Here is a 25713-nt window from a genome sequence, read left to right on the forward strand (position 1 = left end):
GATATTGAAAGTGCTTTTGAGAGGGATCGAAGTGAGTAGTCTTGTCATGATCTCCCCCCCCCCCCCCCCTATAAATAGCTCACTGCCGGTCAGGGGAGCCCACAGCTGCACTGACGGTGCTGACCTATGAACTTGGGGAGAGAGAAGCAAAGTTTGTCCTTGACAGGTTAACAGGGATGGCAATGGCTAGTGATGAAAAAAGCGGAAAGGGGCGTGGCCTGGACGGGGCGACCAATCACAACAAGTACGACATCATACACGTCCAATCGCAGGGCTGTTTACAATCGGAAGATGGAAAGACTGATCGGGAGAGCTCGTGAAAACTCGACGATAAGGTACCTGACCCCCCCCCCCCCCCTAAGATTTTCTCAACGGATTTAGCCGATTCACAAAAATGATCCATTTAAGAAGTAAAACGGCGGGTTTCCGCGTATCCGCGGAAAATTGCCATCCCTGGGTTAATGAACCCACTGTCACATGACTTGGGGACAGATATCAGCAGCTCTTTTCTGGATTGAGCGGCGACCACCCATAAAAAAAAAAAGAGAAGAATGACATTTGAAAGAAAATTTCAGATTTGATTCGGTTTTCATCCATCACTTCAGTTGAATGCATCCATTTTCTGTTCCGCTTGTCCCGACTCACTTCCCACCGCTATGCTACATGCTAGCCTCCATTCATCATATTACTCTTCTCTGCAAAATGTATTCAATGGATAGCCCCTTATTGATGAACACCAGCCAGATGAGAGCTTTTTCTGCCTCAACAGACGGTGTGAAAATGAATTGAACTGCTTGATGGAAATGTGAGGCTCGATTGACAGTCTTAAATATTTCATGGCAATTCAGTGCCTTTTTTACGCTTGCCGTCTGTAGCGTCCAGGATGTGGAGATTAAATGGAATGCGAACCATTTAAGACCCCCTCGGACATCGGCGTCATTGGTCAATAAGCACTTTCAAAATCAAGCTTGAAAATCAATCGGCAAATTCAGAGTGCAGTTCACTTCAAGTGCTTCTGCGCCCCTGCTTGATTTCAGGTCTGTCAGAAAAAAATTCAGGATTGCGAGCGCCAAAGAGATATTCCAAACCCAAACTTTTGAGTTTTCACCTTCATCGCGGTTCAGACGATCAACCAGCGCGTCTACAACGTGATCCTGCGGCGTTGGCAAGCGCTGAGTGGTGTGCCATGACAGCATCTGACAGTTCCTGACCGAGCAGAACGTCGGCGTGCTGCAGCAAGTTGCCTTCTCACCCGACGTGGCTCCATCAGACGTTCTCCTCTTTCAAAGGGTCATCAAGGGGAACCGGTTTATCAAGACGGCCGTGACGACGGAGCTGCGGAGGATCCTGGAAGAATCCCTGCGGATTACTGTCGTGGAAAACTCAATAGTTTGGATTTGAAATAAAGCTTTTGTGCCACCGGAGCTTGTCAAAAAAAAAAATCCGTAAGATTTCACTTTCGATTTAAAAGGCAAAAGTTCACATTGTTTGGTTTCGCTGTAAAACAATTTTTTTTTTGGAAATTCGGTAGTTTGGTGGGGGGGGGGGCGTGGGGGTGTGTGATTGACTCGTTTCATTGCCAAGCGCCTACTGAGATTTTCTAGTCAGCGTTCATCAGAAATCATGGGAATCAATAACAGTGCCAGATTAATGCAGATTTCTTAAGGAATGGCGTCAAATGGAAAACAACACAGACAGGATCTTACTTTACAGCGGCCAAAAACCAATGCAAAAAAAAAAAAAAAATGCTCAATATATATATTTTTAAAAAAAAATCATTACCGGTACCAAAAAAAATATTTTAAAATGAGGGGAATCAGTTCCAGTTCATCAGTGACACAGACTAAGAGTCTTTTGGATGGAGCACTTTTTGCACTGGACCACACAGCACCAGTGGAAGCGACATAGACAGTTCTCCTCAAACACCAGCGTTTCCTGGCGGTAGCCGCGCTGGCAGCAGAGCAGGTCGCAGCCGCTGATGTCCATGGCGGTGCTGTTGCACATGCGCCCCCGCGTGCCCAGCGAACCCGTTTTACGGTTGGCCAGACAGAAGTCGGGCGATTCGTCCGAGTAGATCAGATCCTGCCTGTCCGGCGGCTTGATGTTCTGGCCGACGGGGATCAGCGTCTTGCCGTCGTTGCCGCCCATCACTTTGGAAGCGCCGTTGAATCGCTCCAGGAGGCGGTCGCCAACCTCGCGGAAATGGGGCATCTTTTTCCAGCAAGTACGTAACGTGCACGAGCTGGACAGTCCGTGGCACTTGCACTCTGTCCGCATGTAGAGCTTCACTGCCTTTTTTTGGGGGGGGGGGGGGGTCAACATGAGAAGTTTGGGGAGTGGAAAAAAAAGAAGAGACAAGAAGATCAGTCAAACGCATGTAGAGCTGAGTAGTGGAGATACATTTTTGTTTTTCGCTGTTCCAGTTTTCCTGACTTTTTGGACCGTGGTTACGGTCATTTCATACATTGAAAACAGTCCGCACCGTGTGAGTGGGCACTGCCACAAAGCATTTCATGCTTCATGCAAGTTTATTCACTATATTATATAATATTATATATAATCATATATACATCATTACTGATGCCCAGAGATGCAGTTCTGTAGGTGTAAAATTCAGGATCCAAGAGGTTCTGACATTCAATAATCTTAGACTGAGCTGAATTACTTCCTGTTTTCAGTCAAATTCACACAGAGCCAAACAACATTGCATGCCAACCATATACAGGGAGTGGCTAACTTTTTGTTGAATTGGGCATCTATGAGGGGGAGGTCCTTGGAAAAATCTCTCTCTCCCTGGGCCTGAAAAGTTTGAGAACCATCGGTATCGTTTTTGAAACAACGCAAAACTACTTAATCACACTTGTAAACACAGGTAGCTAGCTAGCGAGCTATAGCTAGCTAGGCAACATAAAAGCAGATGCTTTTCAGAAGGAATTCAACTCTCCAACCCCCCCTCGCCCTTCATTTTGCCTCTGGCCTTCCTACATCTAACAAGCCTTGACAACAGATCATTCACTTATACTGCACATAATTAACCCATCACACACACACACGCGCACGCACGCACACAAACGCATAGTTTCGAAACGCCTATGCGCACATGCATGACTGCACGCAAACAGATGTTTACACGCATCGCGGCGCACTCATTTCACAACCTCTGGGCGTTCGAGTGTGTGCGCGCGCGCGCATCTCCGCTTAACGTTCAAAATGGTTTCTTCGCTAATGCTACAATTGGAAAACATCCCAAAACCCGCGCCTGCTCTTCACTACCTGTCTGTGACCCCGGCTGCAGTCAAGCGTAATTACGTCCTTTGCTTGTATCGTTGCTACAAAGTGCATGTACCCAAAGGTGCGCCAACGACTAAAAAGGCCGATGTCAGTTTGGGGATGATAAAAGCCGCGCGTTAAATCAACATCGCGAACCGATCTAAAAAGCTTGCTACTTCAAACCCGGTCTTTAGGACGCATTATGACTCCATAATTCACGCGGTGTTCGTGCGGGCGACAAACAGGAACTCTGCGGCGTCAGAGGCGACCTGCCTGGGAGGCTCGAAAATAAAATGTGTGGCGCGCTCTTGTTTTTGGTGTTTGAGAAACCCGATTCTTGTTAGAATATCGGTTTACGGCGCTACACAAACATGGCCGGGGGCGATGTGTTTCTTCTCCTTTGAATGTTGGCGGAATGATGGAACATTCCACAGGGCAAGCGGTGCCTTGGGAGTGAATCTCTTGAAACGTCGAACCTGCGCGAGCATTTAAATGAGGCGGATCAGAACACTCCAGGTGGTACACCTGTATTCTGGAATGTGATCCAAACAGGCCAGAACTGTATCAAAAATTGAGCCTTTTAAGAAATGGGACCTGATTTTTGTTAATTGTTGCAGAGTGTGGACACATTTTATGAATGGTCGACCGTTAGCTTATCGCTAACACATAACGGGAAACACCGTAGACAGGCTAAAAAGTAGCATCTGCATCTTTTGAAGCACAAAACTGTGACACAAAACAGGCAATGTAACCATACTCACAGGCATATGTTCTTTATCTTCTGCGAAGAACAACTATTACACTCCTGAACACGAATAGAGAAAATCTCTGAATAATTGATGGCCATTATAATTGTGTAAATAAACGAATAAATAAACCCAATCCTTTCGCTATTTAGTTATGCTATGCCGGAATGCTTCCTAAAAATAAATGTAAAAATGCTGTTTTTTGGGGGGGCTGAAACAGATGAATGACATTTCCATTCATTCTATGGCAAAAGATGATTTGAGATACATAGTGTTTTGAGTCACAAGCATTGCCAAGGAACAAATGAAACTCGTGTCTCAAGGCATCACTGTATTAGAAATACGCTTCAGTTTTTTTTAAAAGGCGGAAAGTTTGTGACAGACAGGCCTCACAATGGACACCGTTCGCACGTGTACGTGTGTGTAAGCATTTTTTTTTTACCAGTCGGCCAGCTTCGTTGTTGTGCAGGTCAACGAGCGTCCTGATGTCGCTTTTGCCTCGTCTCCTCTTGGCATCCATGAACTGCTTGGACTTCTCATAACCAAACTCCACGTCGTCTCCGCAACCGCCCCACTCCCACTTGGCCCCGTCAACGGAGGAGGACGACGAGAGAGGTTTGGGCGGGGCTCTGTTCCTGGTGGCCTCGCAGCCGCACTGCAGCAGGTCCCCCATACTGCAGGCCTGGGTCACCGCGTGGCTCACGCCGGCTGCCGTGATGGCGTACACGAACGCCGTCTCCCGGATATCTGCAACAGAGCCTCATGTGAGGTTCCACTTGCGCACGGTCACCGGGGTGCAGGTGCTATTGTTGTCCATTTGGGGTCAGCGTCAGTGACTTTGCGCTTTATTTTGAAGGGTAAAATGATCACAACTTTTGGGATTCTGTCCTTTTTTTTTTCTTTTTTTTTTACGCCATTTTAGAGCACTGCCATTTTGTCCTGTACTGCCCTCTGCTGTCGAATAAAATTAACACCCAAGTGCTCTCGGGCTCGCATTGCGAACGTCACCAGACCGAACGGGGTAAACTTACAAACTGCAGCGTGGGCAACGCGAGCCCGAGGGAAGTTGTGGCATCCAATGTTCCTTCTGATGGAGATGATAGCAGTGCTTGACTGTGATTTTATTTTCTGCGGTCCTTCATGAAAAAAGACAAAAGCTCCACGCATCCATTCCCCCGAGCACCTGTTCACCCACCCGTTCACAATCAATGTACTGCGCATAGCACAGGCAATGGATCAAAGACCCTTCCACACAATCATTACTACATTCTCCAACATCATTTGGATTTGCAGTGCTGAGAGGATTCCACACACACACACACACACACACACACACACACACACACACACACACACACACACACACACACACACACACACACTCTTTGCAGACCACAGCTGCTGGTTTATTTCTGGTTCAGAGCTCGACGGTCTCGGCTAAAGGCAAGTCCGTCCGCAACTGCAAATTGCCGTCTGTCCTCGGGCCCCCTTGCCATCATCAACACGCTGTTATCTCCACTCAATTCTCTTGACATGGAAGAGCTAGGAAAGAATCCGACAACTGGCCGAATGCGATTTCAATTTAAAGTTCCATTCCGCATTGGTGGAATATTCTGGTTTTGCCCAACGTTTCCTCACAGGAGTTTGGGCCCGCCCGGGGGGGTGAAGGGGGGGGGGGGTGCCAATGGACCCACAGTATGTGCTGAGAAGGACAAGGCAATATCTGTGCACTATGAGGTGTAAAGGTCACTTGTCTTCAGGCACGTGCATACACATTTTGCGGGGGGGGGGGGGGGGGGGGCAGGTGCTCAAGCTGGAAAAAAGGGCACCCATCGTCAATTGTTTCCGTCAACACAATCAACACTCATGAAAAGAGTAATCAATAAATTGCATGACAAGAAGTTATAGCTGGGATAAAAAGTCTACACCCCCCCCCCTCTTTGAAATGGTAGTTTTTTGTTGTTCATGAAAATAACACCCAAATAAATCTCTGAAAGCTTTTTAGTTAACTTCTACCGTGTAAAACTCAATTGGGGGGGGAGTAAAAACTTAGATAACATTGTTGCATGCGAGCACCCCCCCCCCCCCCCAAAAAAGAGGACAAAGGGAACTTTTTCATCCAGGGCAAAAGGGCAGGTGCTTGAGCACCACTTGGGGCTGATGTGTGCACGTGCCTGCTTGTCTTCAAGACTCCTTTGTTTCTGTACACAAGGCAAAAAAAAATAATAATAATTACAATTTTTCAAGCATTGATGTCCACATAATTTTTTTTTTTTCGATTTGCTCAATTGGCCAATATGCCCCCCCAAAAATCCGTGCGCTTCCCTTCTCGTCTCAGAAACGTCACAGTGCCAAAGGAAGATCATTCCTCCAGTTACTCAGATTCCTCCTTGATCATGTCAACACTTGCTCACCCGACATTGTGTCGCACATCAAACCTTCATCCAGTCATCTTGTTATCATTCCCCTTGAGTTGTTCAGATAAGTGATGGAAGAACTGGCCCGAGTTCTGAGATGGGCCCTTTTGTCTTGGTTTCCCTAAGAGGAGGCGAAAATAGCATGCGGTCCGGCGAACCGGCCTGCTTTCTTTCAGATTAAGGATGCGATTATACAGCTGGCCAAATCTACTGCCACGGTGATCTTTTGCATGATGCACTTTGTCATTTTCTTGCCCAAATTTTTCAAAAGGAAATAATTCGCTGTCATAAAATTCAGGAAGTGGTCAGCGACGAAGGTGAATCGCAGACAGATTCATTTATGGCAAAGAAACAGTATAGTCCGCTCACCGTTTTAATTTCCTGCACCACCAAGTCCTCTGAAAAAGAGTTAGCAAAGATGGTTTGCTTTTGTGATTTATTTCAATCAATGGCAACGTAATAAAATCGCCAATTTTCCTTTTTGCATTTTAAATAGCGAACGATGCCGTGTTTGATAACTTAAGCAAGAGGGCGTTTTTCATTTCCTGGAAAGCAGTCCATTTGAGCATCGACCCGACAGCAACAATAATAAGGATAGTTTATGGACTGATATTTTAAGAATAGTGGTGCGTGCGTGTATCTGCGCGCGAGCGAGAGAAAGAGCGCAGCCAAAGTGAGTGGCTTTTATGTCTTAAAAGCTGGAAGCGAGCGAGCGTGCGGTCACCACCGTCTTCCCCTGCCAACTCCGTATCTCATGATTCGGAGAATGGGATTCATTAGGAAGGGCAACGCGGCGCACGCCCGTACGCGACGAGACCGGCGTACACCAAAAATCTTGCGATATCAATTCCAGCTGTGCGCCGCGCTAGGCGGCGCGATAGCGTCGCGGCGAGCGCCTCGGTGTATACATTAGCGACGCATCGTTTCAGTTGGGCTTGTAACGCCGCCATCTGCTCACATACCGGTGACCGGGATGACGCGGTGTGCGGCGGAGAGCGCAATGATGTCACGTTGAAAGAGCATCGCAGCGTCTGCAAAAAGAATCGTGCGTGTGCGCGCATGCGTGAGATATCAACGCGCGACTGAGTGAAAGTAAACGGGGGGGGGGGGGGTATCAAAGTTTTTGCCATTGCCATTTAACGAGGGATTATTTTGTTCAAGATCTTCTCGGCATGTATTTTGTGACGTAAAACACAAGTCAGATGACAACGATTGTGCAAACAAACTTGTGGCTTTTAAACTTCAACTCGTGAAGCTTCGTGAAACAATGAGACCTCACTTGCTCAACACTGAATTTACACTCTATCAATAAATACGGAAAATATACACAGACTGTATCTATAAAACATAGACGTTGAAAAATATTATGGCTACCGACCGAGATGAAGCAAATTACTTTTTTCTGCCAACATTTGAAAATAAATGCTTTTTTTTTCTTTGTCAAAATAGGTTTGTTGTATTTTTCCCCTCCAACTTTTTTTTTTTTTTTTTGTGATGTTTTGTCTTGCTCTTGAGTCCTAATTATCCTGTCAGAATTTAGCTTGCGGCAAAGCAATGACCAGCTTTTTTTTTCCTCCTTCTTGGTTACAAGGGGAAAAAAGGCTTCTAAATTTAACACAGAGTTGTTAACAACCCCACCGAATGATGAAAAAAATTTAAACGAAGCTTCATAATTCAGTGACGGAAAAACATCCGAGTCATCGTGGGGCTTTTTCACGCGGTGACAACGAGGCACTCTAAAGCGACCGTGTCAACACGAAGACGCTATCTACATGCTGGTTGTAGAGTCTGACGTTTTTTTGTTTGTGTCCAGAAACGATTTTGCTTTGTTTTGCCAAGTTAGCAAAACAAAAAATATCACAAACAGGCAAATTTTAGTTTTAATTTTGTTCTGAAGTACTTGCATTTCAGTTTGCTTTTTTTTTTTTTTGCACACTTTGCCTTTAGTCATGGAGTTGAACCACATCTTCTTCTTTTATGGGCGAGTACCAATACCAGATATCGGTACCGGACTGCTACCGGCTTTATTTTAAAGATTTGGAGACTCATGACACACTGGCGAATCCTCGTCTGCATCAGACAGAAAGCTCTTTCTTCACAATTTTTAGTCCTTGTGTTCAATGAAAATTTACAGATCAAAAGGTGTGAGCGGTATCGGTTCTCTGTATCGGTAGTCAATACTCTTGCGGGTATCGGACTGATAAAAAAGTGGTCTCGAACATCCCATACTATTACTTTTTTTTTTTTTTCCAACACAAATATAGTACTTTTGCTACCTTTCCTAATCTTCGTCAAGCATTATTGGTTATTCCGTCTCATTTATCCGCAAGCAGTAGGAAACGATCCCACGAGTAACAATGAAACATTTGGCTGTCGGAGCTTGTTGCGCTCGGTGGAAGCCATCGAAAAAATTGGAAGATACAAAGCGCCTTGTTTCATATTTTCCTTGGAGACATGAATTCCAAACAAATTCTCTGCCACAGCGGGTGTCTGGGCCTGTCCACGTCTGCTTCTAATTCCACAGGGCCCTTCTGCAGGAATTAGCGCATATTCTTTCAATCCTCTGACTTTTGGGCAACGGTTCCGGGAGGTCTGGGATGTCAAAACATGAATTACGGTGGCTGACATAATACCAATGTTAACTGTAATTTTTTTTTTTTTTTGCTTTGGCGAATCATTCGGTGACACGCAGTGGGTGGCAGACACCCGTCATCCAACACAAAGCGAGAGGACAATCCGTTTCGATGGTTTCCAAGACATGCCTACTTTTCTTGGATTGGGTTTTGAGATCATCGCGTGTGGAAATTGCGGCGGCTCGTTTTAGCCTCAGGTATATTGATTCGTCATTCGCTCACGATGATTTTTGCTTTTCCAACCCCGTTTGATTTATTTCCCCGAAACAGCTGCGCCTAATATTTTTCTGATGAAAGTAACCGATGACAAATGAAACTTTTCCCCATCGCGACTGGATATGCTCACGTCGATACCCACCGCGCGCATCTCCGTCATGCCAAATTCAAATGATATCAACATGGGAAAGGCATTGATCTCTCGCTGCAGATGTTTTTCAAACATGATATATCGCCTGAATCATATTTGCTCATTCTGTTGTGTTGGATGATGTCAGTCAAACGAGTGTGTGTGTGAGGGAAGGGGGGGGGGGTGTAAAAGAGAGAATGTTTTTACAATCACCGATCAGTATGTTCCGCTTCTGGATGAATTTTACATTTTCTGTGCATTTTAGTTTTAAATCATCATAACCGTGACCACTTTTTTCAGTATCTAGTAATAATAAATAACTCCAATCTGGTAATCAAATTAAAGATTTATTAGGACAATATTACAAGTGTTGCAAAACTGCCTCTTCCTCAGCCTGCGCAGGCCGTGCAGCATGACGTTGCCTCAAGAGTGAAAGTCAAGATGTTTCTTTAGCCTGTTTTTGTTTAAAATAGATCACTGTAATGCTTTGGTGCAGAAGGAACTGGTCAGCATCGAAGGTGAATCGCAGACAGATTCATTCATGGCAATGAAACAGTAAAGTCCGCTCACTGTTTTATTTCCTGCACCACCAAGTCCTCTGAAAAAGAGTAAGCGAAGATGGTTTGCTTTTGTGAAGTATTTCAATCAATGGCAACATAATAAAATCGCCAATTTTCCTTTTTGCATTTTAAATAGCGAACGATGCCGTGTTTGGTAAATTAAGCCAGGGGGCGTTTTACATTTCCTGGAAAGCAGTCCATTTGAGCATCGACCCGACAGCAACTATATGACTTCTTTTTTTTTAAATTGCTGTATAATCGCTGTATAATTTTATTTTAAACCAGCCATGGTGTGAAAAGGTTTTGTCAGACCAGCAAGAGGGTGGCTTTGATGGCAGTTAATAGGAATATTTCTTTCAAGAAAAAACATAAAAAGCCGTCAAAGGTTTCTAAGGGTTTTATGTCGAGAGGAGACCACATTGAGTGCCATCAATGTTGGGAAATCAATTAAAACTGTTGTTCTTGCAAATACACGCCTTACCCACACAAATGCACGGTCACACACACACACACACACACGCAGCTTGTTGGCACGTGGTCAAAATGTCGAACGCTACCCGAGGTTTATAAGATAGCCCGCGGATATTTTTGCAGAGTGAGATTAGAGTGATGTTTCAATCATTCATCTCTGTGTAAGCCTCCAAACAGCGCGCGAAAAGCAAAACAGTATGTGCATCGTGCCAAATGTTTGCACGGGAGAATTTGTTCAAACACACACACACACACAAATTGCTAAACGTCTCAATAATAGTCACGAAAAACACAACGACTGGACAGAGAAAGAGTAAACGGAGTGTGAGAGGTTTTTTTTGGACTTCAGTGCGGCGAAACGGCAGTTACTCGAGCAGTTCAAACTCAAGTGGAAGAACCAAAGCGCGAAAGGGGAACAGAAGGAAAACGTCAATAAACAAGTTGAGTGCGATTTTCACTGTGGGATAACAGTTAAGACTTGGTCTCCCGATTTTTGAAGCCGCCTACTTTTCAAGTGAGCAAAAGTATTGGAACGCGTGTGAAGTAGGTTCACCCCTACGGCCCAAACGGGCCGTAGAATGAAGAAAAGCAAGCGATGAGAGTCCACGTCCAGCATTCGATGTCGGCCTCCCAGTCCACAACGCGTCCTGGTAGTCCTCGGCAACTTTGTACTCCGCGCAGGCCTTACTCGTGGCGTTAGCTTGTCGCTAGCGGCGCAGCAACGTCCATGCGTCCTTGTTAGCCTCTGTTAGCGGCTAATTCGGCCAGTAGAAGTTTTCCGTTGGGGAGCCCATTCAAACTGACCGATTCGTATCGCCGTCAACGTTTCTAAAAGACTCCCTGTCGAACACTTTGGCTACCAATTATTAAAAGTCCACTTTTCTTGTACGCTCCGACAAAACGTTCTTCCGCGTCTCCCGTGTCGTCTCTTTCTCGATCTTTCCACCGCTCACTTCCGGTCCTCTGATTTCGGATGTGATTCGCTCACTTACGTAAGAAAGAAATAAAATAATTTACAATACACATTACAGGTAGATCATTTTTGTTTCTTTTTCTTGGGCTATCACACCAAACACATTTCAACAGTAATTATTATACAACAAACAACTTGTTAGATATTTGAAAACATTATTCAAGCTTCCCATATTGAGAAACCTCATAACCTTATTGCTGGTCAATATATTTTTAAGTTAAACCAAATTTCTATTTATTAGACTATGAACTTATGAAACCACATTCAACGCTTAAGTATTTTTTTTAAACTTGGTGACACGTGACTGGTGAGTGTTTCAACTCGCTGGGATGTTGCCTTTCAAAATGAATCTTTAAACATTAGACGGTGCTTTTTTTGTTGTTGTCGTTGCTCTGGGTTTCACCTGTGAAAACTACACTTGCTGTTAAGCAAACATGAACACCGGAGAGCTGCCTATGGCAGAAAAGCAAACAATGCAACCATTTGGAACGCCCCGAAAAAGAACGACGCTACTGGTATACCGAGCAACAGACAGCGAACGAGTGGGCCAAGGATATCATCAGCAGTTGATGACAGAAACAACGTGAGAGCTGTGAAGAAGCACCCGAAGGCAACAGTCAGTGACATCACTGCCAACCTCCACGGGGGCAGGGGTGAATCACAATCCGCTGCTCCAAAAAGACCTCCGGAGAAGACAATCAGGCCACGCCACAAGATGCAAAGCGCTCGTCAGCAAAATGATAAATCGTAAGGCCAGATTGGCATTCGAAAAGATGTACGGAGATGGGCCACACAAGTTTTGTAACTCGGTTTTTACCAAGATGAAACGCTACCAAAGTGATCTGCTGAGCATCCAAAAGAATGGTGGAGGTCATGCCTTGGCGCGGGCTTGCATGGCTGCTTCTGGAACGGCTTCACTAGTCTTTATTCATGATGTCACTCAATGGATTCTGAAGTCGACAAAACCAGAGTCAACCTATCCCAATCCAGCATGCATTCCGACTCCTGACACTGAAGGGAAAAATCCCCCTGCACAAAACCAAGAACTGAAAGCGGCTGCAGTCGAGGCCTGGAAACGTGTTTCAAATGAAGACCGCGACACAAATTGATATCTCAATTGAGCGATACCATTTTTTTTTCCCCCCCGGAGACTATCCAGTATAGACCCCAAACCCTGAATGTACGCTATTACCCGGGCGGGGCGAGATGTCATCAGCCCTCCCACTCCAACGGGGGTGCTGCGAGCTATTGGCAAGCTTTTGCTGCAATTTTAATGAAAGCAGAACAGAACACAAGCTCGCTATTTGGCAAGCGCAAAATCACTCTTGAGCTCTTATCGCACGGGGGAATCGCATTGAAATCTTTGGAGGCGTTGACAAACTGTTTGATGCCGCGTTTGTAAACGGTTTTATCATGTGTTGACGAGCGTGCCTTGTTTCTATTAGTAGAACATTCTGCAAGGAGGAAGACTTGTTTGAATGTGTACAACAGTCCTTACAAGTAGATGCAGGTCACCGAGTGCTGCAAAACAAAGGCGCAATTTGGCCTTTCTTATAGACAGGTAGGAATGTGTGATTAATTGCCCATCTGTCTTCTGCCAGTACATTCCTGCCCTCTCTTTCTGTCTGATTCATTTATAAAAAAAAAAAATAATAATAAATTATCTCCCGTACGATCACAGCCAAGACTCAAAACTCAAATGATGGAATATGACTCGATCTAAAACGCTTAAATGCTGCCAACTTTGAAGTCGATGAGACCGCAATGGACTCAACTCTTGCGTCGGTAATGAACATTCCTTGCGCCCGTCGATTTAGCGCACAAATAAAGGCCGCGCGGTGCCACTCAATGACCTCAATATGAACGTAATCACAGGAGAGGTAAAGCAACAAATGTCGGCGGTCGCAACAGCGACCGTATCGCCGACATCAAAGAGCCGCAGCAAGATGCTGATGGATGCTATAAGAGCAGATATTAGCTGATCATTTCAAGCATGCCCAGTCGGATGAAGAGTAGAAGCAGTCGCTTGTGACTCGGTCGGCTCTCTGAGACAAAAGCTGCTCTTGTCTTGGCGAGCGACATTAGACAGGCATCTGACCTGCAGTTGGCACGCCGATGTCTGGTGAGGTCAGAGGTTACAAACCCTCGCAACCTCTGAGTGGAAACCTGCACTTGGCATTATTAACATCCAAGCATCCATTTTCCTTCATCGTTTTTTTTTTTTATATACAATACTGACCTCTATAATTATTTTTAAGGAACCACAAAAACATGGTGCGATTGTCAAGAGGGGCTTTAGTCAGGAAAAAAAAAAAAGACTAAAACTGCTCTTTTGCCATTAAAACAAAACAATCACAATCCAAAATGTAAAATTGTTGTTTTCCCAGTGAAAGAAATGGACAAATTGCATGAATGACGACTCACCTTGCTGTAGAATTTTGCCAAAGTACTTGTTGTGGCTGGTGCAGTTCCACCGGCGGTACTTGAACTGGTACTGGCACTCCCTGATGCCCAGCCTGGCCCCTTTGGCCACCTCGCTGACGATCTCCGGCTGAGTCTGACACAGCTCGGCCTGCTTCCCCACCAGGCGCTTCGCCTTCCTGCAGATGCTGTTCGGATCCATCAGCAGCGGACTGCCCACCGCCCTGCGGAGGATCAAACGATATTTGGAAGGAAGTCCACTAGGTGACTTTTGTGCACACTCAAAGGCCACTTTCGGCATTGTCACGTGATTGGGCGACAGTCGGTCGTGGGTGGCGGGTTATGTTTCAGCCGAAACGTTGCCTGACCAGGACAAGACCTGAGGAACACCGGTCGGCGATCTACGTGTCATCAAATGGACCCAACTGGCTGTTTGAACTGAAAGTGGATTGAATTTATTCACATGCCGTCAGCATCCATTGCAGCCTCCATCTCTGGTTCCTTGTCAAAGTTTCTTTCAATTGCTTCCTTACGTGACCCCCCCCCCCCCCCCCCCCCATCCCTCCCTTGCCCAGATCAAAGTCAGTTAAAGAACATGAAATAAATTACGGGTAACATTGCAAAACACATTTTTGAAAAATTAAATAAAATAAAAAGGAGTGTTTTTTGTAAACAAGAACCAAAACTAAAAGTACGCATAAAACTATGTGTAAAACATTTTAAAAATATATACATGTATTTTCGTATTACTATGCCCTAAACTGTTACGTGGGAATACTTATATTATATTATATTATATTATATTACTGTTATATTTTTAAAAAATAAATAAATAAAACAAATCCAAAAACTAAGCCCAAAAAAAGTAACACTTTCAAAAATAATAATAAGTAGCAACTAACAAAATGACTCTAATTAATCAATCAATCAATAATAAAAACAGAACTTGAAAACCAACATTCAAATCCAATCCATTATATTTATATTAGATATATAATCCATTATAACCCCGACCCACGTCGGGGGAGGGTGAGGGGGTGTTAGAACTGTGCATGTCGTCCGTCTCTGTGAACTGTAGACTTGTGAAACCCTTTCGAGACTCTTTTGGGACAAATGATTTGAGCGACGCGTGTTTGGAGAGCCCACTGCGGTCAAAAGGCAAACTGCCCTCCGGATTGGTTGCCTGCACCATCAATCATCACCCCCCCCCCCCCCGGTCAACCTCCACCTCGACTTTTCCCTGCATCCCAACAGATGGGCTCCATATCAGCAAGCATGGGGCGTGGAAAACCAAACGTCAGCCAAAAGCGGATTTTCACACACTTGCGCCTTGTCTCCGCGCATCGCCGACACCTGAACTCATTCTTCAGCCCCTTGAGTTTGTTTGCAGAAAGGTAAGAACAAACAATCTCGCCGGGAGGACCGAGAGCGAGACGCGCACATCTGACGAGAACCTCAAGTCTGCACCAAGACAAATCTGCACGATCTATAGATTTGCCAAACGATCGCTCCACATTGTATGCGTCGTATAAACGGATACACTCTATAAACATACGCGAGTGCCTGTGTGAATTAGCAGGTGCTAAAACAGTACTTAGCAACACAAACTGCCACTCAACAACCACTTATTACCTACACACTGTCATCATGATGTGCCTTTGTCTGTGTGCGTGCGTCTGCTTACACGTGCGCGTCACCAAGTGAGCTCAGTCGGCAGCTCACAAAGCCAGTTTTGCAATGGGAAGTAAGGAGCAGGCAAAGTACTGGAAGTGCAGTGGAACGGTGGCGCGGGTTAAGAAATTTTGTGTTAGGGCCTTTGGCGAGGACAAAAAAAAAAAAAGAAGAAAAGGTGTGTGAGGTCGCGAAACAGAATCCTGGACAATAGCGGAAGACTCGGGTAAATAGTGGACGTGGCAATGCTGAAATGCTGAATGGGGGAAAAAAAATCCGGACGGATGCGGAATTCTATTGAATGAAATTTTGAAGTCGGTTGACATTTTTGGAAACTGGAGGTGAATGCGTAAAAAAATAAAATAAAAAATGGGGTGGGATTTTGGAATGTGAATGGTTCACATGATGGCTCCCAATGAGCTGATGATCGAATTTCGAATGGGAACCGCGTGAATGCTCCGAATGTCTCACTGGGCATGAACGGCCATTTTTGGAGTATAAAGATAAAGAAATAAGTGGTTTGAGAAAAAAATACAAATAAAAAACAAGCCTGAATGGGCCGCTTTTTGGTCAAATGTTGAAATTGGATTTGTATGGATGGGATGAAAAACATGGAAGTCGTTCCTCACCGCAATCAAAACTTGACGCTGGGTGTTGGGATCGCACCTTCAATTGAGCACTTGACTTGCAAATTCTTTCCAACTATCCTGGTAATCCCCCAAAGAGCCAGTTTGATTTTTTTTTTTTTTTTTTGTGACGGGCAAACAAGCAGAAGAAAATCTGAAAAAAAAAAAAGGGAGCGAAGAAGGGTGAAGGAGTTCATTGCTCGAGGGAGATATAACCAAAAATGGGGGTGCATCAGTCAGCTCATGCCATGAATGTGGGCCAAGCATTCTTGCCCTTGTTTGGAGACGGGTACTCCACGTCAAAGCAAGGTGAGACTCATTTCAACGTTAAATTAAAAAAAATAATAATAATAATAATCCTGTCATCTTAAAACTTTGGAGTTGTCAATTCGAACAAATGGATGTGCCATGTGCAGCTGATGTTCCCGCACTCTATGGGCATTCCATTGATGACTTGTAAATACGTTTGATTTCATTCATACTTGAGGAGAGACAGTTCATTATTTGAGGACATTTTCTAAAAAGTCTACACACCCCTTTTCAAAAACTCATCTCAAACGCACACGGCTGCTACCATTGAAAGAGCCCAAATAAAGTTCAGCTGTTCAAGCGAGCCTTTCCTGATGTCATTTTTGCTTTCGAGCAGAAGCCCGAGGGTTTTGCGCTCGCACTGACACACTCGCAAAATAACATGACGTGATATCATTTGCTCCCATTTTTTTTTTAATATAAAAAATTGGCCAACCTTAACCAAGTCCTTATTGAAACACCATCCAATCGAAAAATCGCAAAATTGCAATGATGAAGAGCTGACTCACAAGTAGCACGCACGCAGCTCGCCGACAAAATCTTGTATAAGCCGGCAAAATGTTTGCAACTATCTACGCAGGTGCAAGCCAACGCGCGCACACGCAGTTAAAAGCTGGCATTCACTCGTTGGCCGCCCCTCGGATCCCCACGATACAAAGTGCCAGTGTTCCTCCGAGTGTCATTTATGACAATCCTCCTACGCAGACAATGAAACAACCGCGAGGAATTTACAGGGGCCGAAATTAAGGGCTCACGAGTGAAATCCGTCTCCGTGTGACATCCAGAACGCCGTTGGGGGAAGTAAAACGAGAAAGAAAGAGAGAATGAAACCCACACAAGTCAGGCCTCGACAGTGGGAGTTCAAAAACGGCTCTCGTGGAACATTTGGGGAATGTCCTTTGATATCTTTTACGATTTGCGGCTGCCGCTCACAGCGAAGGTGTTTGCTCCACTCGTATAACTGCCGCGAGCGCAAAGTCGTGAACTTCAAAAATCGCGATTAAACGCCTTCCCCGCCTAATCCTTCAAGTATGCTGCCGATGAAGACGGCGGTCACGGCAGGCGTCGGGTCTTGACAGTCGGGCAGAAAGCCGAGCGAAGGCAACGAGCTTCGCGTGCAATCAAAGCGACGGCAACGTTCGACAAAGACATCGAGCATGATGGCAACTTTTGATTTGAGTATTTTTAGAGCTCAATTCTCACACACCGGGATCATGACACTTGCCAAGATCCTTGCGTGAGCTACATGGTTCCCTGCGGAGGTTCGCAAATTCATCGCATATTATTTGTTTGATGCCGCTGCTTTTTGATCGTTTTTTTGCAAAGCAAACAATATAAAGAGCAGCAATAAACAGCACCCAAAAGTAAACCAAACACGGTCAAGTTTCTGAGCCAGTAAATGTCAACTTTCCAACGTCAATGCGGCAATCACATCTGCGGTCACGTTAGTCGCAAGTATTGTCTGTCTACATGTGTTGCTCAACTAGGTGTGGTCAAGTGTGAGCAGAGACGATTTTTTCTTCTTTTTTTTTTTTGTACTTTATAGACAGCACTGTAAATATTTCACGCCTGCCTTCAAATGAATCATTTGATCAAGACTTGGACCTCATATCAGACTTAAGGGCCCTTTTGAGTCATTTTCCATCTGCGGCCTGATGGAACGGTTTTACTGGCAAAGTGTTCCATGAGTGAAAAAAAATAAAAATAAAGATTTGTGATGGGCCCACTGTGTTCTGTCAAAGGTGATTCGTTTGTTAAAAAAAAAAAAAGAAGCAAAACCAGATCCCATTTCCTCATCCACCCAATTAGAGACTCTTGGGTCTCGTAGCTTCTGCAAGGCATCAAAGCCAGAAACGCCAACAGGCGAGCGCCAAAGTCCGATTCGCCTGCGTTGACACGTCTGATTTGCTTTTGCAAAGCCAAAATGTCAAGACAACCACGTTGGCCCTTCACTCGAAATTTCAACATTCTTGGCTCATTTTCTGGCAACGAGGACATTTGAAAGCCGATTAAAAAAAAATAAAAAATGGCAGGCGGGCCCGCCGACAAGCACAGACACACACGCGTCACAGTTCACGTTAACACCTGATGCCAAACCCACATCAGCCGTCATTTAATCTTTATCTGTTGCCATCTCTCGCCCTCTGATTAGATATCAGGCTTTCAAGACGAGCAGCGGACAAGATAAGATCTGCTCCACTCACGTCGCTTCTGAATGCAAAGCGTGCGTGCGCATGTGCATGCGTGCGCACACGCGCGTGTGTGTGTGTGTGTGTGTGAGCGCGTGCGTGTGAGATGACACGGGATTTACTGACTGGTGGTGTATTTCGACCGACACGCACACAAATACTGTACAGACAGCGGAGACGTCTCACGTCCAAGTTTGTGTGACCACCTGTGGGCCGACGGCACACTCCATGCAGGCTGTGTGCCAAAGTGGGATGCACACGCACGCACGCACGCACGCACACACACACTTAAAAGTCACTGTAAAAATGAAATTAAAAACGGGTCTTCTAAATTTGACACCACAGGAAAGAGCGTTGTAAACCACCTTGCCCCCCCCACCCCAAAAAAATGGCAAATGAGGCCTTATAATTGATAAATTATAATAACTATAACGAAACCATTGTTTCTGCTCTTCAAGTCTGTGGGCGTGTCCACTGCATGCACTCAAACCACACCCCTCTCAACTGTCAACTGTCAATTAACTACGAGTAGTTTGACCTGGAATATTTATATGACACATGTTTCAGCTGCAGAAAAATCTTATTTCTGTGATGAGCAAGCACCCTTGCCAGACAATGAGGCGCTCTAAAATGGCCACACCAGCGGACTATCAGAAAGGAAGATTTTTTTTTTTCTCAGAAGCTAGCGAGCTAACTGCACCTTGCAAACAAAGGCATTCAAGTCATTTTACAGGAGGGGTACTCATGCGCCAGCCAATGTTCCTCACGAAGCAACATTTTAGCCGAGTCTCCAAAATGAGGAAATGGTGAAAAACAGTCGACACTAAACCACAATCAATCGTGGGGTTCAGGTTGGCGGTCTCGCTATTTCGTGGATTTTTTTTTTCAGTGCAGTTTTTCAACTCTGTTTTATTCCGATTTTATTTCGAGGGTAATTCCACTTTCGGCCACTATGTGGTGACGCACCTTTGTTTTACACTGTGTAAATTTGAAAGAAGAAGAGTGAAAATATGAAGTAGGCCTGTTTCAAGATCAGCCAATTTATATGCTAAAGATTATTCACTGTTCAATCCTCTGTCATCCTGCTTTTTATGATTACAATAAGTGACGGTTCTCGGTTCATTTGATCATGCCTGCTTATTGTGATACCATAATTTTGTTTGGGGGGAAAAATGGGATTTGTGCATCATACAAAGCACAATCTACCATTGAGACAAATTTTGCTCTTGCTCTCTCTCACTATATGTTTTTAAATATTTGTATTATTCTAAAAGTCTGTTGAAGGACATTAAATAAGTATTGTAAATGCTCTGAGAACTTTAAAAGTTGGCCCTGTTAGGCCCATGCAGCAGTCACAAGTAGTAGGAGAGAGCAAAGGCATTCCTCCTGCATGCGAGCTGTGCCGTCTGCTCTCGAGCCAAATGATTAGAGCGCCGTAATCAGCGAGAGGCTCTGAAAGGACGGCGAGCTATCTCGCAGCAGTTTCATCCCTCTTCCAGTCTCTCCCTCTGCTCAAGAGTATTTACGTCACAGGCATTTCCCTACGAGGCAGGCGAGACAAAGAGAGACTTGAGAGAGGAGCGAGCGAGAAAAGCGCCGCAAGAAGTGTACGATAGGTCGCCCGGCGCTTTTCAAACAGAGCACATCATTGTCCCGGGGGAGATGCACAGGTGTGCTTTCGCCCTCGCTGCGCCGCAGTCTGCTGCGGACGAGTGAAAGAAGATGACAATATATGTCAGTGGGGATGAAAAGGAAATAGATGGTATCGCTGTTGATTGCTTTAATCCAGGGGTCACCAACATAGTGCCCGTGGGCACCACGCGGTCCCCAAGGGCCGCGTCATCACCCCGTTTGGACCCGCTCGCAAATTCCGCCACTGAGATGCGTCAACTTTTTTGAGTGTTGCTTTTCTCTTTTTAAACTTTTTTTAAACACTCAGTAAGTTGCAGTAACGCGAGTTGTTTTCGATGAGGATAAAGAATATGTGATATTTTCTACACCGTTGCTTATAGGATTCTAACAACTCGCATTTGGTTTCTCTTGTTGGCATAGGTCAACTTTACGATGACTTTATGCCATCCTGCATGTTCACACTAACAAAAAACTACCAACAAACCTCCTTTGGCTTTTGCTAGTTTGGAAAGGAATTTATCTCAGCTTCATGACAAGGAAGCAGCGTGAAGCGTTCCGGAAAAACTTCAGGTACATTGACGTTCTGTCTTGGTGCCATGGCGACTCACGTTGCGCAGTCGGGAACATCGACAACACAAACCAACGCTCATTCAACAAGTAGTCACCGTGCTCGGTAGCCAAAGCCGAGAATGTGGAGAAATGACACTCAACAGAGTCAACCAAAACTGCACAATGAGAAAAACAAAAAAGGAACAAGGAGATACAAAGCATCTTGGCATGAACTGATCTCCCTCACTCCTTTGCCCTCAAGTGTTTATTTTGTGTGTCAGTGTGTGTGTGTGTGTGTGTGTGTGTATAGACTCTTTCACAAGGGTATCAGTGATGATGAATATAATGGCGATGATTAAAAAAAAAAAACAACAACAAAGAAGGGAACATATCGCCAAAAGCGGTACACACCGAATGTAAGTTTTACTGCTGTTACTTTGTGTTTACATGACAATAAAGTATGAGCAGCTGTTACTTAAGACTGCAGGGATCAGGGCTGGGGAATTCATTGATGCTTCTTTGTTATTGCCATTTAGGCCCCTCACGATCGTTAAAAATGATCAGCGCAGAAAAAATGATTGTGTGCGTGCGTGTCCGAGTTCCCATGTTACAAAAGCACCTTGAGTTACTTGCAGTTCGGCGCGTGCCGAATGTTATTCTGCCCTCCGTGCTTTGAGATGTTTATTGACACGAACCGCACAACAGAAAGAACAACACGCATCGTATACGCTATTTAAATACAACACAAGCTCGGCTTTCGAAACATTGCTCGCAGTCAAAGGAAAAGTCCACGGATGGGCTAGCAAATTGCAATTTCAAATTGAGGGGTTCGTTGTTTATGAATGGATGGAGCTACGATAAGAAACGGCAAAAGGAGAGATGGACTCCGTTTGAACGCAGCTTTACTTCCAAACATTTGCACCGCGGTACGATCGAAAACACACTTTCTCGGCAACTGAATCACTTCCTGCTTTCCTTTTTTTCAGCCAATCAGAAGCTATCAACATAAAAACATGTCAAAGCATTTTTTAAACAACAAAACGTAATTTAGGTAATCGTAACATGAAATAATATGATGCTCAAACATAAAATGATAACAATTAATAATAAAACATAAGCGTACATCAATGTCAAGCGCAATCCATACGAACAATCAGGGCTCTCTACTCGTCTGCAACCAGACCTCTGGATCCACCAGGTAACATAAATTTGCTCAACCCAATCCAGTTCAGAACATCCAGAGAGAGATTCAAATTCAAGCTGCAATGGGTTATGTCGCCCCCTCTGGCGGAATATTGCATTACACCACGAGAACCGTCGCTTTGCTATGACGTCACCTATACCTTCACGTAAATTATTTCAACATGAGAAAGCACAACACCAGCAAATTTGGTTTTGATAATTGTCAGACAAAAGCAAAGACGGCAGGCCCAGCACACACAACAATCAAGGCCAATGTGCCCCCTCCCCGGTTTTTGCTCAATGTGCCTCATCGGCACACGCTACAGATTCCATTCGGGCCGGCAACGCTCTCGTCGACATTGTTGTGACTTCCCGGCGAGTTGATTACAACGCGTTCTCATCGCTTTCCAATACGCTGATGAGAAAAGTGCAAGTTGGCTTTCACTCATGACAGGAACCCAACACGAGTGCCAGGCCATACAAAGAGGCGGGCGGGCGGGCGGACGCAGTGCATTCGCACCCTCTTGGACGCCACCGCCCACGCTGACCTTGACCGAGATGGTCAAGTGGGAGGATTGGCTGCAAACGAATCCCAAAAGATTGCGCGCCCGTCTCTTGAGTGCGTGTGTGTGCGTGTGTGTGTTCAAGCCGCAAATGAAGACAAACGACGTGTTCCGAAGGGAAGCGGCGACAAAGGCAGATGGACAGAAAGTATGCTGTCTGTCCGTCTGTCTGTCTGCCACACACCTTGCCGAACTGAGCCTGCGTGGATTGTTTTATGATGACATATCCACTGCGCCCTGAAGGGCCACCTGACATTCCTAACTCTGACCCCAAACACACACGCACACGCACAACTGCAGGCAATGAGACGACAGCTATCACCGCCCACTTTCTTTCTTTCTTATTTCCTATTCTCCAAATGCTCAAGTTCTCCATAAACAAAGCCTTTTCCCAGCTTTAAATCAGCAGAAGACAGACAGACAGAAATATCAAGTTGTAAGAATCATGGATAAAAATTACACCCAAAATACATTACAAATTCCAGGTTTCTACTTACCCAATAATAATAAAAAAAAACGAGTTTGTCCAAATAAATCATGAAAAATTCCAGTCACCCCGCCAATTAATAACAATTTAAAAACATTTCTTTAAATAAATTCAATAAATTTAAGTTTAAAAAAAAATATTAATTCTGTGCCAAACTCATTAAGTAAATTCCAGTTTTCTAAAATTAAATAAATCACACACACACGCACACAAGTCACACAAAACATTCAGTGCTGCTAAAAAATGTCTTAGCAACAAATTCCAGCTACATTCTGGAAATTCAAACATGACAAACTTAATTAAACCACGGACAATTATTTTTTTCAGACCCACAAAAATCATGACAAAATGTCCCAAGACAGAAGCCAGTTTAAGTTTAGCAAAAAAAAACATGAAATTCAAAATGTCTTGTTTAAAAAAAATAGAATAAGTTAAATGTCGTCATCATTATTAAGCTTAAAATGTGCTCTCCAAATAAATGGTGCGTGTTTATGATAGATAGATAGATAGATAGATAGAGTGCAAAACTGCGCCACGCGTGTGCGCGCAAAACTCAAAAGTCGTTGCGTCGCGGCCATAAAATATTCGTCACTTGACATGCAGGATATCGATTTGACTTACCACCACAATCCGATGATGTTGACCGGGCAAAGCAAGATAAAGAACAGAGCCAGTTGGGGTCGAGACAGGCGAACCGACATGTTTGTTCAACTTCCAGCTAATTTTTGGATGTCCAAAAAACAAACAAAAAAAACCCCGTAATCCTCCTATTGTTTTTTTTTTGTTTTTTTTTGGGGTGTGCAGGAAAGTGTCAAGTCAATCAAAGTTCACCATCCAGCTCCTCTCCTGTCGGCCGCATCTTAATCATGCGCGGCGAAGTCGGTCAAGAGGTGACACAGACGAGGTACGAAGGGACGCTTAAGCTCTCCATGGTCGCTCCGGTTCGGTCCCGGTACAAGTTCCCCGACGTGGTGTGCTCAAAATGCGATCCAAACGTGGCTTCTCCGGAACCGCCAACGGAGCTTCATCAAACATCACCCCCCCCCCCCACACACACCTCACTCCACCCCCCTAAAAAAAAAATCAATCCAAAAGACGTCCGATGATGAGGAGGAGGCACAGCGGGTGGATCGGTGGTTCCGTTCGGTTGCTCCGGCTCGTCTTTTGCGCTTTGGAAATGACTCACAGGAGGTCTTGCAAAGGAGGAGGAGGAGGAGGAGGACCACGGTGTGTGTCAGTGTGTTTTCTTTGGATGATGAAGGGAGGAAAAATGCGGCCGTCTTCTTCTCGCACCTTAGTGTGACGTCGCTCCAGGCGTGGCGGAGCGAGCAGAGAGACGAGACGCCAACCAGGAGAGCTGAGACGCTGCAATTAGCCGCGCGGAGATCCGCCTAAAAAAAAAAAAAAAAAAAAAAAAAGGGCAGCAAGAGGCCAAAACACACACGATCAGCGTAAACACGGCTACAATGAGACTTGATGTTTATGGTGGAGCCTGCTGGAATGGGCTGACGTCATCGCAGGTGTGGGGGTACCTTTGATATTTCCGCAGCCCTCATCGAGGGCAAGAACACGTCAAGTAAAGGATCAAAACTGCTTTCACCTGGATGGGCGCCTGCGGGGGCGGTCTGCTTCCACCTCGGAAGGTTCCGGGTTCCAATATTCGTGCGTGGCTCTCTTCCCCATTTCATAAACAAGAATTAACTCTCAGACGGGCTGCCACCAATTGAAACACGACTTACTTTTTGCCATCATATCAAAGCAAGCATCACAAATATGGTCCTGGCATATACTGGCTGTGATGTGTGCCGCTACTCACTCGCAATTTCTCTCGCTGCTGGACGAGTGTGTTTTGTAAGGGAGGGCTGATTTTTTTATTATTACTTTTTTTTATACTTGGCCGAGGCTTTACGGACAATAAAGATCTGATTTCAAAGTCCAGCGGGGTGTTGGGCCTGGGGTCTTGGCTCACAGCTTTAGTTGCCTGCTGGGAGGAGACGCGACACGAGCCCTAACCAGATGGCCATCATCAGCGTACGTCCAGAAGATCCGCACGGTACATCATGTATACGGATCGAATTCTTGTACATAGGCGTCCGCAACGTCATATTTCACCTTGTAAGCCGAGTTGCATGCTTGCTTTTTTTTTTGCGTTTCTGCTGTGAGGGTCAAGAAATGACAATGCCGGATAATGGGCGTTTGCCGGCCATTTTGCAGCCGCTTCCCTTTGGACCGGTCAAAATCGGCGTCCGCGCAACAAGCGGCATCATGCAAGTCGAGACTATTTGTCAACTGGAATGCAACGCGTTCCTGCCATCCATGCAAACCTTTGGGTGAAGTGGGGGTTTTTTTCAATGAAGAGGGTCTTTCCGGATGAGTCACGATGCTCTAATTGTGCTTTGAGAACAGCTGGCGGCAGATGAGTTAAGTCCATAGTCTGTACTTAGGGTACACCAGTATGCGTAATTGTACTAAAGTACAGACTTTGGAGTACTTTGGCCACCTGCGCCGTGCATCCATCGTGCCAAAGTCAACCTGAAAAGGAAATAAATGACCTGCTAAGCGTACAACGCCAGAGCCTGACCGCAAGTGCGCAACGTGCTCCGTAGGATTCCCCCCCGTTGCGAGCAGGTGGACGCGCCGGTTCTTGATTTTGGAAGGAATGTCCAAA

The 25713-nt window shown here is 45.1% G+C and overlaps 1 protein-coding gene across 1 annotated transcript; it reads right to left on the reverse strand.

Annotated features, from left to right (window-relative positions):
- Positions 1–350: 350 nt before the first annotated feature.
- wnt6b (wingless-type MMTV integration site family, member 6b) lies at positions 351–24039 on the reverse strand. The gene is made up of 4 exons (XM_086124360.1): positions 23667–24039; positions 13841–14061; positions 4459–4763; positions 351–2292 (listed from the first exon to the last, which is right to left on the reverse strand). Exons 1-4 carry the CDS (start codon positions 23744–23746, stop codon positions 1831–1833), a joined length of 1068 nt encoding a protein of 355 aa, XP_085980486.1. The 5' UTR covers positions 23747–24039; the 3' UTR covers positions 351–1830.
- Positions 24040–25713: the final 1674 nt, after the last annotated feature.

Source organism: Hippocampus guttulatus, chromosome 11 (assembly GCF_054856545.1).
Source record: "Hippocampus guttulatus isolate MCC_2025c chromosome 11, RoL_Hgut_1.0, whole genome shotgun sequence".
NCBI lineage: Eukaryota > Metazoa > Chordata > Actinopteri > Syngnathiformes > Syngnathidae > Hippocampus > Hippocampus guttulatus.

Excerpts from the sequence above, each read along its gene's own strand:
- wnt6b (XM_086124360.1), bottom strand. The coding sequence starts at position 23,746 with ATGTCGGTTCGCCTGTCTCGACCCCAACTGGCTCTGTTCTTTATCTTG. Across the intron at positions 4,764-13,840 it reads TGGCAAAATTCTACAGCAAG|ATATCCGGGAGACGGCGTTC; the intron begins GTGAGTCGTCAT and ends GCTCTGTTGCAG. Across the intron at positions 2,293-4,458 it reads ACAACGAAGCTGGCCGACTG|GCAGTGAAGCTCTACATGCG; the intron begins GTAAAAAAAAAA and ends CCCCAAAAAAAG.